The 14,519-nt window shown below is 33.0% G+C and overlaps 1 protein-coding gene across 2 annotated transcripts in view; it reads left to right on the top strand.

The window, feature by feature from the left end:
* Positions 1–14,519, top strand: part of LOC128982994 (prolactin-releasing peptide receptor-like) — a 29,755-nt gene that overhangs the window by 697 nt on the left and 14,539 nt on the right. For both annotated transcript variants that reach the window (XR_008489773.1, XM_054402109.1), the window contains exons 2-4: positions 13,437–13,616; positions 13,886–13,980; positions 14,313–14,453. Coding sequence is in view for 1 of the 2 variants with exons in the window: in XM_054402109.1 (XP_054258084.1) it covers positions 13,437–13,616; positions 13,886–13,980; positions 14,313–14,453 (416 nt within the window). In the remaining variant the exon portion in view is untranslated. The remainder of the gene's footprint in view (positions 1–13,436; positions 13,617–13,885; positions 13,981–14,312; positions 14,454–14,519) is intronic.

Genomic DNA, 14,519 nt, shown 5'->3' with positions numbered 1-14,519 from the left:
TAAAAATTCAATTATATTCTAAAATATTACAATAATCTTTGTAAACAATAAATATTCCCACCGCAGCAGGCCTGCAGACTAAGTGAAATTTTATATCTGAATGTATTTTCACTAGTCAGATTTATTTAGATAACATTAGCTTAACGAGCCTACTTAGGTTTGATGCTACAGAGAAGGCAAGGCAATAAAGTGGGTTTTTAGTGAATAATAATTTAGTTTAGTGTGAAATAAATAAACTTCGTAAATTGTTTTTTAAATATGTTCATAAACAAGCAAACTACAATAGTTTACTTACTCTCCATAAGAATAACATAAGAGTTTAAAATTTACATTTTTAAATTTTCTCTCTACCCGTTAAGCGCATAGTAATACTTCAATTATACTAAAACATTTGTTTTTAAACTCTATATTATGGTTGTAAAAGGAATTGCAAAATTGTATGTTTTGGTGGTCAAAAATGCCCCCGTAAAACCCCGTTCACATAGCTCAACCATACTGGTTTGCGAACTCCTTCAAATAAACCTAGGTTTACACGTTTTTACCAAACTTCATTAAACTGATCTTTTTGCTCGAGTTATCGTGCTAACGGACACACACACTGATTATATGAATTTCAACGGATGGTGTTTTTGGACATCAAAACGAAAAATATTAAATCAGCTCCGGGCCCAGGTCTTACCATGAAACCTACGGTAATAGCCTATCCCCTATTTGGGAAGTTCGCTAAAACAGAATATCTTTCTTGTTAGGATAAAAAATTTAAGAAAATCTAGATATTAATTAAATTATATAACATATTCGTAACAATTTTATCTATTTAGATTATGAAATAAGTGCTTAGGCTCTGATCGACTTTTATTATAATTTAACAAAAGAATGGACGAAATGATAAAGGTTTTTACGTACGGCCGTTTAAACTAGCCTTTTCAATTCAGTTATTAGAATTGAACAGATTCACTTAACAGTATTGTTTACTTACTTACAGTATTGTTTTGTTACCCTACAGTGCAAGTTTGGACCAATGAAGTACAAGAATTGAGAGAAAATAAAGTAAAATTAAAATACTTCGATTTTCGAATGTCAACTTATATCAGCTGTTAAGCCCAACTGATTTGGCAATGAAAACATAACCTCTCTTGGAATTTATAAGTATTGATTTTTAGTAATTAAGAATTTGTCTAATTAAAGTAGTGTGCATAACTCGTGTAATTACCCTTCACGACACTCGTTTAAGTTTTTAAGGCACTCGCCAAGGCTCGTACCGGTACCTTAAATGTTGTACTCGTGTCGTTAAGACTATCCTTACGTGATTGGAATACTTTTCTAGTTGTACAAAGTGTCAGGAATTCGAAAAAGTGTCAGGACTTTGTGGGGTTATTAGTCAAACTATAAATTTTGTGGACCAACAAATGTTATCCTAAAAATGTGATAAAGACTCGGCGATAAAAATTAAATAAGATCACTTTTATTCATTGACAACTATATATCAGTTAGACCTAAGCCTACTATCCCGTTCATTTATATAAAGAAAAACTCAATTTAAGAGCTAATAAAAAATAACGTAAACCTACAACACTCACCCAGGTATTATGGCACAAGCCAATAATAAATAAATACGTCCTTCAAAGCCTTTATATTAGTTCTTGAAAATGTTAAATATTATTATTGTTTGTCTCCTAAGCGAATTTCTTGAAGACAAATTAACGTACCTAAACGAGAAAAAAACTTTTACCCTACGTTTTAAATGCAAACAAGCATAATAATTCATTAATAATAAATAAAAAAAAACTAATGGACTAAGGGGACGTTCTGTCTCTATTAAGAAATCGTCGAGGGAGGTTTAGTTATTGGCTGGTTGCTCAGCGGTGTTTACAATAACAAGTAGGTTGGTGTTTGGCATTTAATTCGTTTCTTCTTCATTTTATTTTAGAGCAACACATTTTTATAGCTGCAGATATTTATGAAACATAGTCTATAGGCTAGTTTCGGTTTTCTCTTATGGTAAAATAATCTACCCTTTATTTTCAATTATTATTATTGACAGATTTTTGTTTGCCAAGTTCATAAGATAGGTAAAGATACATTCTTTAAAATGAAATATCTAAGGCTTACCATAAAACAAAGTAATTTGATGAATAAAAAAATACAACTAATATTATTAACACATCAATCTAACAAGTCGAGCAAAACAATACTGTGATGTTGCTATCTTCTATATAATTAATACGCGAACACGACGTTTGTCGGTTAAAGTTGAACTCTTCCAATTTTAACCGATTTGATCCATTGTCGTCTCATTGGAAGGAGCGCGTCGCGTAGATTTGCAAACTGGCCTTACATTTTTGAAAAAGTCCATTGGGCTCTGCCCCCAGTGGCTTTGAAAGTTCCCATGTTATCCTTATGAAGAACATAATTGTTTACATTTCAGCTGTATCAGCTGTGATCAGCTGTATAATTTAATTGATGTTATTATTTTTCAATTTAACGAAACGCATTGGGTACATTTACTGATTTTGTTGAAATTAAATATTTACTACTTTAATTTACATTCGTACATATTACAATTTAAAAAATCAAGAAAGCCTGGTAAATTTGATATATTTTACCAAATAAGAAAAATGAATTGACAGGGTACTGTATTTTTGGTGCAATCATTGAAAGAACCGATATTTTAACTATGGAAACATAAGAAAGTCATAGAACGCCACCAAGTAGAAGAAATAGAGATGAAACAACCCATTTACTACTTATCGTTATCACCCTATATAATGAAGAACACCTACAATATGAAGATCCCACAAACAATGAACAAGGATGTTAGCCGAAGTGTTACTATTTTGTAGGAAACACGTTTATTCCCATAAAAATAACATGGGGATCATTTTTAGCCACTTTAAAAAAACCCTGATACATCCCTATACAAATGTCCAACACCATAAACATTACAAATCCACATATATTTTCTAAAACCAACTCTTTTTGCATCGCTCACCTACAAACCCATAATGTTAAATTTTGTTTTTACTTTTTGATTTTTTTATGTTGTAATATTGTTTATAATGAAAAGTTGATACACACAGTACCAGAATTACAACCGTTTTGCCGTATTTCAAGCCGTTTTCTAGATATACGCAATTTTTAGGTGTGCAAGAATGTCAAAAAGTCCGGACTTTGAAAATTTTCGTGGTAACTTTTATTTATACCAATGTAAAATAATGTTTAATTTTTTTACTTTTTTATTTTTTTATGTTGTAATATTGCTTATAATCAAAAGTTGATACTCACTTAGGTTGCCAGAATTTTAACCGTTTTGCCGTATATCAAGCCGTTTTTGAGATATAAGTATTTAAAAACAATTTTATAGATTTTTCGAGGTGTGCAAAAGTGTCAAAAAGTCTGGACTTTGAAAATTTTCGTGGTAACTTTTACAAAACTTTAACAAAACTAACTTTAACTTTAACAAAATTTTAAACATGTTAACAACAATCCCCATGTTAAAGTTGTCGCCAGGTTTTTAATCAAATTTGTCTTAGATGATGTGAGCCACCGACATGTTGCTCTGATCTAAATTACTGATTTCTGCCGAATACACGATGGTTTTTACCAAGTCAAACTGATGGAATGACTTATGAGCTATAGCAACTGTTATGAGTAGTAGATAAAATATGTAGGACATGGTTCTAAAATTAAAACTCACAGTTAAAGATCATTAAGTTTGCTACAGTACAACACCTTTGACTCCAATAATCAATGCTACTACTAAGTTTCGTTTCATACAGCTAGAGATAGTTTTAAGCAAACTGATTCAGCTGTAAATTACCTAAGCCAAAAAGTTAATTACATAAATAAAAAAAAAACTAATATTCACTGAATTTTTCTTTACTTGTGCCAGATGAATATACGAAAAATATACATTGAAGTTAGTTTTTATCAAAATGAAAATGTAGCAGTTAAAGAAGAGACCATCTAAATGATGATAAATACAACGTAAACAATTTTTCTACGTAATTGCTTCTTGAGTTACAAAGTACTTAAGAAGCTTATGAAGTGTCAGAACTTTCCTTTATCTTTCTATTTCCGAGTGATTCTTGGAGAATTACACCATTCAAGAGGGGGGAGGAGGGGATGGTTATAAACACTTTGGATTGAGGGTTGTGTTATTCCGTAAAGACAATTACTGAGACTCACCCCTTCTTCAAATCAAATCAAATCAAATATGCTTTATTCATAAAGTACAGTTTTGTGCATTGAATGGCGTCAACTAACTTAAATCTGTCTTAAATTAATAATTTACAAATTTGCATATCTTGGATCATTATGTACATTAAAAACCAAGAACCAGGAAATGAAAATAATCAAAACTGAATTAATTACTAACGCTAAGAGGGGAGGTGGAACAATACTCTTCCAGGGAATAGAACGCTTTTTCTACTAAATAAAGTTTTAGTTTTCTCATGAAATTCTTCCTGCTTTGTGCATTACCTGATTTCATTAGGAAGATGCTTAAAAAAATTTTATCCTATATAGGATGGTTTTTTTTTCATAGAATTTTAATTTGTGTTTACTTGAAATAAGGAATTTTTTTATGCCGAGTGTTGTATGGGTGATAATTTGTCTCAGAGGTGTTCAAGCAGTTTTTTGCTAGAATAATTGTGTCGTAAATGAATTGGCCATATAGGCCTACCGTTAAAATTTTCAGTTCTTTGAATTTGTTTTTGGTTGTTTCGTTGTGTTCTAATTTCAAAATTATTCTTATTGCTATTTTTTGAAGTTTAAGTATCCTATCCAAATTTGCTATTGTAGTTGAACCATAAAGGCACAAACCATAGGATAAATGCGAATGGACATTAGCATAATATATGTTTTTTAATGTTTTATGGTTACAAAAATAAGACATTCTAGAGAGTGAATATAGTCCTGAACATAATTTTGAAAGGAGTTTATCAACATGTTCATCCCAGTTTAAATTTTGGTCCACACCTAGAAACTGTGTACTGTGTTTATGTTCAATTTCTTCTGCATTATACATGATATTTGGTTTAATTAACTTTTTGTTTTGATTTGTTTTAAAAGTAAAAAAAATAGTTTTTTTGGATTAAGATAAATTTTTTTTGCTCTAGAAAGTTTCCAATGTTTGCCAATTCAACAAAACTTAAAATTTCAACTTGTTGCACTGACTCAGCCGATACTTTGAGATCTGTATCGTCGCATAAAATAAAGATTGTTCTGAGGCAAACATGAGAGTGCACCACCAGCATCATTTATATAACATGAAAACAACAGGGGGCCAAGGATTGACCCCTGGGGTACCCCACATTTAACCCTTTCAGTTTCAGAAGAAAATGTTGTAATTCTGTTATCATAATTATGTGTGATTTATACAAACTGACAACGATTATTTAGGTATGACTGAAACCATTTTATTGATTTTTTTGTAACCCCTAAAATGAGTAATTTATCTATCAGTTGGGTGTGGTTGACACTATCAAATGCCTTAGTTAGGTCCATGAAAATTCCAATTGTGAACTCCCCTTTATCAACCGATTCAATTATAGATTCTATGAATGACACTGCTGCTGTAATTACAGATTTTCCAGGCCTAAATCCATGCTGAGTATTGTTTAATAGTTTAAATTCTTCTAAATAATTTAATAACTGACTGTTAACAATTTTTTCATAAATTTTTGATATTACTGGTAGGATCCTGACTGCATCTTCAATGTTGTAAACCTTTAACACCACATCGTCGTAGTTAAAGGAGTAAGATAGTTTGGAATTTCAATTACCTGTGTTCGCCGTTCGATCCTTTTGTATCCTTTACAGGAGATGCATTTCGGCGAATTATATCACCATCATCAGTCCTAATATTAGTTTTTGAACTTTCCCATTACAGGTGCGTCTTGAAGTTTTAGAGACTCATAAATAAACGACACACTTAACACATTGTCGATTAAAAACTAATAAATGCGCTGTAGGCGAGACCTACTTTCATTTTTTCCTACAGTTACCTAACAATGTACATGTTCTCTCACTGATTTGAGAAAGCAAAGTGGCCAATTCGCTCATCAGTGAGACAATGTTAACATTGTCTCACTCTAATTACTTTGTCTCACTCCAGATTTGCAACGTGAAGGCACGATATAGTGAGCGCGTAACATGCAGGCAACGTCGTATGCGCGCGAAATACGTTGGCAGCACTGGCTGTAAATCAGCTGGTCAGCTGTTGTACTGTTGTATTTGTCACTTCACATTAAATGTTATATTAAAAGTTCACTTCTGTGTAAAAATAGGTTATGTTTCTTCACAAATTTATTTGTTTTATGGTAACTGTATGAAAAGTATAATGTGCAACTCGAGTTCAAAGTACAATTGCCTCACTCGAGAAACCATTCCTCACTCGCCTACGGCTCGTGAGTAAGGGTTTCTCTCGAGTGAGTCAATTGCTCACTTTTCTCACTAGTTGCACAAATAACTATTAACTAGGGAAATGTAGACGCGCGTAGGTCGTGTATCGAGTCTCCACTCACGAGAACAACAACCAAATTAAGATGCAGGTACTTAAGTATATTGAAAATGGTCTTAAAGTTTACCTTTATATCAAACATAATTATTAAAATAATTTCTATATTTATGCAGCACTATAGCAGAATACTATTCGATTACAATACTACAGTACTTGGGTTCTAAATTTCTAGTAGTATTATAAGTATGTGTTGTTCTTCTACTGGTATTCTATGTTTATACAATATTTATTTATGAGATATTTATTGGTTATTTATTGAATTATTTATTGCATGTTTATATTTATATGATTATTTATTTGCCTAGTTATTAGTGAAACCTATTTACCAACCTTGGTTATTTTGCATGTAATTGTATTTTGTAAATGTATTTTTTTGATGTACCCCTTGAGAGAAAATTAATAAAAAGGATGATGATGATGATGATGTGTGTTAAATTATGGTTATAAGCCGTAAAATAAGTACAATCTTAGGACTAAACTCCATGTCAGAGTACCTATTATTTGTGTTGGCGCGCCATAGAATCATTACTAAAATTTGTTACCCACAGTTTACAATACACTACGATAACTGTATTTGCATTCACAGGGTGAACATAAACTCCAAGGGAACACTATTGTATGTTGATCTTTAATCAATCATAAAAAAATCCACGATAATGGCAATTAATAACTTCGTACGGGGTTGGCATATAAGTATAAAATGCTTATTGAAGTTATACACGTGCTTTGTGTTTGCAATGAGGGAGGACACAGTTTCATAAAATTTGCTTCTTTAAATTTACAGTATTCCATAGTATTACACATCTACTATAGCCATAATGTTCTACCACTTCTGATGGAGAAACATAAATTATCAAAAGTTTGCAAAATATCACAAATTAATCATGAACTTAAAAACATAAACATAACTATAAACAAACCTACTTTGACAGTTAGTTCTCATTGCGTATCACAGTTTTTTTTGCTGCTTTCAAATTTTGTCAAATTAGCTGTTTTCATAAATGCAAAAAAATATAGTGCTGCACCCTGTTGGTAAATCTTATAACTTTTTAATGCTTTTCCATATCATAGAACCAATTTTTTTAGTTGAAACAGCAGACTAAATTCTTTATTTCCCTTTAAATATTAATAATACTCATAAGGTTAATATGGGGAAGTAAGAGCCACTGGGGCGGAGCCCGAAAGGACTGTTGAGATAAGAATATGCCTATACAGTATATCGGGAATGTGAGCTATTATCATGCCAAATTTCAGCCCAATCCGTCTAGTAGTTAATGCGTGATCGAACTTCAAACAAACAAACAAACATACACACAAACTTTTACATTTATAATATTAGTAAAATTACAACATAAAAATATTGTTTCAATGTATCAATATCCCACGTTTTTCCTTTCTCGAATGGCCACTAAATAATATTTGCATTAACTGTTTCACGAAAATCAATATCAAATAATTAATTAGCAACTATTAATGCTTATGCAAAAATACCTATCATTTTGTATGAAACATCTATCCATATATCTATCTACATATATATATATATATACAGGGTGTCTCACGAGAGGTGTCTCAAATTGATTACGGAAAAACGGCTTAACGTACAAAGATGAAATAATATTATTTCCTGCTAAATCGACCCCAAGGAATAACGTAAAAATACTAGAGAACCCGTGCGGCTCAATGAGCCGCATAGTATGAAACATAACGCCGAGGAAAACATTATGCTTAAATTCGAGTAACTTTAGTTACATCTTAGAGTTGTTTGAAAACTTGTTAGAAACTAATTTTAAATATCTATTGGCGTCGTCAAGGTTCATCTACATTGTTTCTGCTCTCAGTTTTAACTGATAAATTCTAATGAATGCTAAACGATCTGCCTCAACTCAAGTTAACATGTTGCAACAAAGCTTTTCCAGCATTGAGAATTGAAGAACACTGTTACCTTACTGATAACCGTGTTAAGTAATTTAAGTATGGTCATTTTATTTCTTTGATTTGAGACATCCCCCTGATCAAATGAATTTTCTCCGTAGAGTAACCTGAAAAGTGGGGTGATATCAACAATTTCATGTGCTCAATTTTTTTACCCACAAACTCTGGGTTACCAACTGGACAGCTATAATCTGCTTTGAATAGGCTAAGGCAGCAACACCATTGAAAGTTAGTGAACGTATTTTAACGTGTTGTCTGTCAGTGCCCCGCATCAGAACGTTCTCACGTTGTTCAGTGCAGTTTCTCTTAATTCCTGTCCCAAAGTTTTGAAAGTATGTATACATTTGTCGAAATAGGTTGGATAACTCTTGTAGCTATAATATTTGGATAGCAATTTTAATTTTCTCCTTTTGAACAGCGTATATTATTTGCCTTTCCTGAATCATAAAAATAAACTTGACCGTAACTACTCGATCGTTCAATACATAACCACTAATTCCTTCACTTATGTATGGTCTAATATTTCCACTAAAACTTTCAATAGCAAATGAGTTTTTGAAACTTCTTATTTTTTACTTGAAATGTCTGGATTGTGTTGGTGAATTCACTCAAAAAACTTTGTATAAGTTTGTCCAAGGAACTGGCAACATAACATAGTAGTAAACAATCCATTTACGTTTTTCCCAATTGAAGAAGAGAGTGTAATACAAAAGTTTACGATAAAAACATAAGGTAGCCAAGATTTGGTATAATCTTACTACTTCACTTATACTTATTATAGTCAAGGAATTATTATAGTTTCTACTAAATGTTTTGAAATATCTCAATCTGTCAGTGTCTGAAGTAAACATTTCTTGCATGCATTCATTTGATCTTACATTAGGCAAGTTTACTTTCCCACCGTGACAACACTATGAGCTTCGTATATTTTTCCACTTCCAAAGTAAGTTGCATAGCAGAACTGGCAAATATTATTCATCTTACCAAGTGAATATGTATCTGGATGGGTATCTGTTGGACCAGGTCTCTCTTTTTCTACTCTCCTCATACGCACAAAATATCTTATTATTAATTGTGTCCTCCTCCCGTGTTCAATATTTCTTCTTTGAACTTGAGGCATTTTCAGTTTTTCCAACAAAACTGATTAACTGTGTAACTTGGTCTTAACCTACTGAATATACAAACATCAATATTTACTCCCAAAAAGCTAATGAGTTGATTTTTATAAACAGCTGTTTTTAGCGAATCTATATATATAAAAGGCAAAGCCCTCACTGACTCACTCACTCACTCACTCATCACTAATTCTCCCACTTCCCATTTACCTAGGAGGCTGAAATTTGGTACACTGATTCTTTAGGCATTAAATAGGAAAACTAAGTGGTTTTTATTCTGATCGGGCTCTCGGGCCCCGCCCCAGTGGCTCTGGAGTTTCCCATGTTAACCTTATGAGTACTCATATTTAAATGGAATTAATGTATCTTAACAGCTGTTTCAATTAAACAAGTTGGTTCTGTTCTATGATGTGCAATAGCATTAAAGTTACAAGGATTACCAACAGGGTTCAGCACTATTATTCTTTTTTAAATTTATGACAACAGCTAATTTGCAACCAAAAGGTGAGTGAGCGTAGCGAACGAACTTCAACTCGGAGGCGAGTTAGCGTAGCGAACGAGCTCCAACCTAAAGGTGAGTGAGCGTAGTGAACAAACTTCAACCAGGACGTGATTGAGCCATGCGAACGAGCTCACTTATGAAGTAAAACGGGGCAAAGCCCGCGGGTACAGCTAGTTTCCCATATAGGGAATAAGCTATTACCGTAGTACTCATGGTAAGACCTGGACCCGGGACCGATTTTTTTTTCGTTTTGAGGTCCCTAGAGGCCAAAAACACCATCCGTTCAAATTCATATATATATATATATATATTTATATATATATATGTGTCCGTTAGCGCGATAACTCGAGCAAAAATGATCCGATTTTGATTAAATTTGGTACAAACGTGTAAACCTACGTTTATTCGAACGAGTTCGCGAACCAGCATGATCGGACCATGGGAACGGGGGTTTATGGGGGGTTTTATGGGGTAAAAATGGGTTTTTCCCATTTTTGACCCAAAAAACATATAATTTTGCAATTTCTTTCTAAACTATTTTGTAGAGCTTAGAAAAACAAATAATTTAGTATATTGAAGCGTTATAATGCGCCTAATGGTTACGGAGAAAATTCCAAAAAATTGCAAATTTAAAATTCCCATGTTATTCTTATGGAGAACAAGTAAACTGTTGTAGTTTGCTTGTTTATTAACATATTTTTCCCAAATTTGGAACATGTTTTTATTTCTTACTAACAATTAACATTTTACATAAAAAACACTTTTACCCTCCCTGTTGCAGCAAACCTAAGTATGTGTTAAACTGATTCTATTTAAATAGGGATAAATGTGATATTTTTAAGGAGACATTTTAGTGTAAATCCAATCAGGCAAATGGAAATTCGCTTAGTCTGCAGGTTTGCTGCGGCGGGGGTATTTTGTTTTTAAATTTGTTCTATGTATTCCTTATGGGGAAAACCTGACCTTTGAGAGGGTCTCATGCCCTTAAGAGCAGGAATTTTAAAACTCTAAAACCTTATTCCAAAACTACATATTGAGACGAATCTTTTGACACCTCAAACGTTGAAATTGGTTCACAAATAAGGGAGGAGTTGCGTTAACAAAAAACGGCTTCACGTATTATATATATAGATTTTTAACTTTTTCCCAATACAGGGTGTGCCAAAAACTAAGGGTCACTAGTTCGAATCTCGGAATTTTCAAATGTAAACATATGCCATTTTATACATAATTTTAAAAGCATTTGATATACAAAAATTTTGGCGAAAACAGAAATTAGTTATCTTTTTCCATTTCAAAATGACGGCAGTTTTTTTTGGAAAAAATCTATATTTTTTTAATCCTCTGTGTATCCTATACCAATGCATTTATCCCTTCTCCGGTTGAATTTTCTTACTTGTTATGAAATTAGCTTTACTTTGATATGCTACAAGTAACGGTTTTTTGAAATAATAAAAATAAAAAAAAAAATTATTTTTGAAAATTTGCAGATGCCCATTTTTCAAAAATTTCTATGAAGGGTTTATCATGAGTTAATAATAACTTCAATTACTAAAAATATGTTAATCGTAAGATAAATTTGAGAATTTAGACGCTAGTATAATTATTCAAAAATAGCCTGCCAATAACTTTATTCTACAGCTATAATATGTTGTTATTTCTATAATTACGATTCCTTATCATAAGATAACATCAACAATCATTCTTCGAACAACTTTAATCTTTTCAGTTTAACGTTTATTCCAACCAATCGCTAAAAATTTATTTGCCATTTTCATTTGGTTTACCACATTCGGATGACTCGCTACAGGGCTAGCTAGCAAACAGCATACAGCTTGCTTGACAGCTAACTGCTAAGAGCGCTACCCACGGTGAAGGTTTGAATTAAGTAATGACGTCATCGTTCCTCCCCGCTCCCCACCACGACTGTTGCTCCGGTGAACCGACTCGTTGCTCTGAGTATCTAGACGCTAGTGCAGTTTAACTAACTAAAAAATAAATGTTCAACAATTAAATTAAAAAAAAAAAATTGTGACTGTGATAAAGAATAGAAAAGCCAGAATGAACTGAAAGAAAAAGCATGCTAGTAAATTATTTTAACAAAAAAGAAAGTGTTACTATGAAAATTACAATTAAATTCAAGAAAATTACCAGGTATATAACATTTTTGTATTATCCAAGATTCAAGAAGAACCAACAGTATATAGTGAGAGTGATATTTATTTTCTGTAAACAAAACAAATACAGTCCACTCGTTTAAAAATTAAACACTATTTTTAATCATCTATTTTAACCATTAAGCTAACTTATTCAATAAACAATTATCAAATTTTCATGACGAATTAAAAGACGTTACAGTTGACCAACTTCCAAAGGTGTTGCCGCTATATTCAACGCAAATGATAGTTGACCAGTTGGTAACCCAGAGTTTGTTATTATGGAAAATCTATTCTAGTTTTCTTGCGAAGTAAAGGAGAACGTTGAGGGTTAATGGAAGTTGCATTCATTGATGCGTGATCTCTTCTTCATCTTGATGAATCTTTACCAATCTTTAACTTTTTCATGAATGGCATCTTTACCAACGCGGTCGACTTGTAATGTATTACATTTTTCAAAGACGCTAAACGTATCTGATGATAATCTGCGGAGCCCATCTGTACGTGAAGAATGGTCCATTTAAGGTTATTGTCGAAGTAAAGTAGATGATCTATATCAGTGACAAAGCTAACATATAGTTATTCTATGCGCAATCTTCACTCATCTACCTCTGGAACATTAAAGTTTGACCTAAATGACACAATTTAACGGTGGGAGAGAATTATTTTATTCGGGCTGCTTTACTGTTGTTGGAAAAAACTCAAGAGATTGATTCGTTCGCTGTAATGTCAGGCTTTTAAATAAATTGGTGGCTTTTAATTGCTCATGGTGGGGTATTAATTGCTTAGGTACCAACACAACACGATGTAGCCAATCCATTCAATAAAGTCCTTTGTCAGTATTTACGTTAGTGGCATTCCATTTTAGCAGAAAAGTAAACGCTTCTAATAGAAAGCTTCGTATGCCAGCTAAATTAAATCAAGTTAAATTCAATTTCTGTTACACAAATTTCACTTCCACACACAGATTTCACCTTCAACGTTTACTTTATTGCATTCTACTCTTATTTTGGGGGTTTTCATTAGAAATTAACTGATCTGGAACCATAACGTCAATGATTCGTGATAGGGAAGAGTGGACAGTGTCCTATCTCTTCATGAGCTTATTATTAGTATTTTCACGACTTTAACGTTGAAAATAGCTGGTAAACTGTAAAATAGATCCAAAAACCCGCAAGCCCCTTGTAATGGTTTGCGTGTTCCAGGACATACCAATGCATGTCTCGATGCTCACCTATCTTCTGATCGCCTTCGACAGGTTTCGCTACCTGCAGGACCCCACCAAGGCCAGGATACCCGCCTTCGTCATGGCTACAGGCTCCTGGCTGATGGCCCTGTGTATCGTGCTGCCTTATCCTATATACACCACCTACGTCGACCTCGGGGTCAGTACGATTCTCTTATCAAACATATTGTTAAATTTTCCTAAGTAACAGAGTTGGGACTTAGTCTGCACAAAAAATAATGTAAATACATTAGAGTCATGGTGGACACCAAAACGAACCAGGCTATGGATACGCTATATTAACTATTTATAACACTTAATTTAATAAATCGTATTTTATGACATTAAACACTAGACTACGAAGTTGGTTCATTTATCATACAATTAACTACATACAGACGTAGGCTAAATGGGTTCAAAAAATTGCAGACATTTGGGAAGGAGTATCTGGAGGGTGTGGGTATCTGCGCGGTCAACCTGGCCGACGATATGCAAGAGTATGTACGGGGGCTCTTCTTTGCCATGTAAGTATTATGATAAATAATGTTTATTAGTTTTTTGTGAAATGAAACAATGACAAATACACAGCTTACAACGATTTGAAAGGTCAATTTATCAAACGGTTTTAAATAATGTGGCAGGATCCTAATTTTGTTTCAATTAGATGTGAATTAGAGACTTTAAACTAAATAACTATTCACTGTATATCAACCATACGCAATTTTGTTTTAAATTAAATAGTTATGCTCTAGCTGTAGGGTTAATAAATACACACTTTTATATGTAACATCATTTTAATTGTAGCAATGATGACAACTTACGTAAAAGTGTAATAAAAACATTATTTATTGTATAGGTACGTGCTACCACTGACGACTATCGCATACCTCTACGTGCGGATGTCACGTGAAATTGAAGTAAAAGAGGGTCCACTGGCAGTGATTATGTACGAGGCTCGGTCCCGGACCAACTCCAACGGCAGCCCAAGGAGTGTCAGGTACAGGTATAGCTCAGTAATAATCATCTATATTGCTAGTCTCACACCAATTTGACTTAGCCCTGC

This window comes from Macrosteles quadrilineatus, unplaced genomic scaffold (assembly GCF_028750875.1).
Source record: "Macrosteles quadrilineatus isolate MER2022 unplaced genomic scaffold, UCM_ALF_1.0 Scaffold_1__1_contigs__length_201487025, whole genome shotgun sequence".
In the NCBI taxonomy this organism is placed as follows: Eukaryota; Metazoa; Arthropoda; class Insecta; order Hemiptera; family Cicadellidae; genus Macrosteles; species Macrosteles quadrilineatus.
The sequence above is the reverse complement of the archived record's forward strand: the minus strand, read 5'-3'. Positions and strand labels throughout refer to the sequence as shown.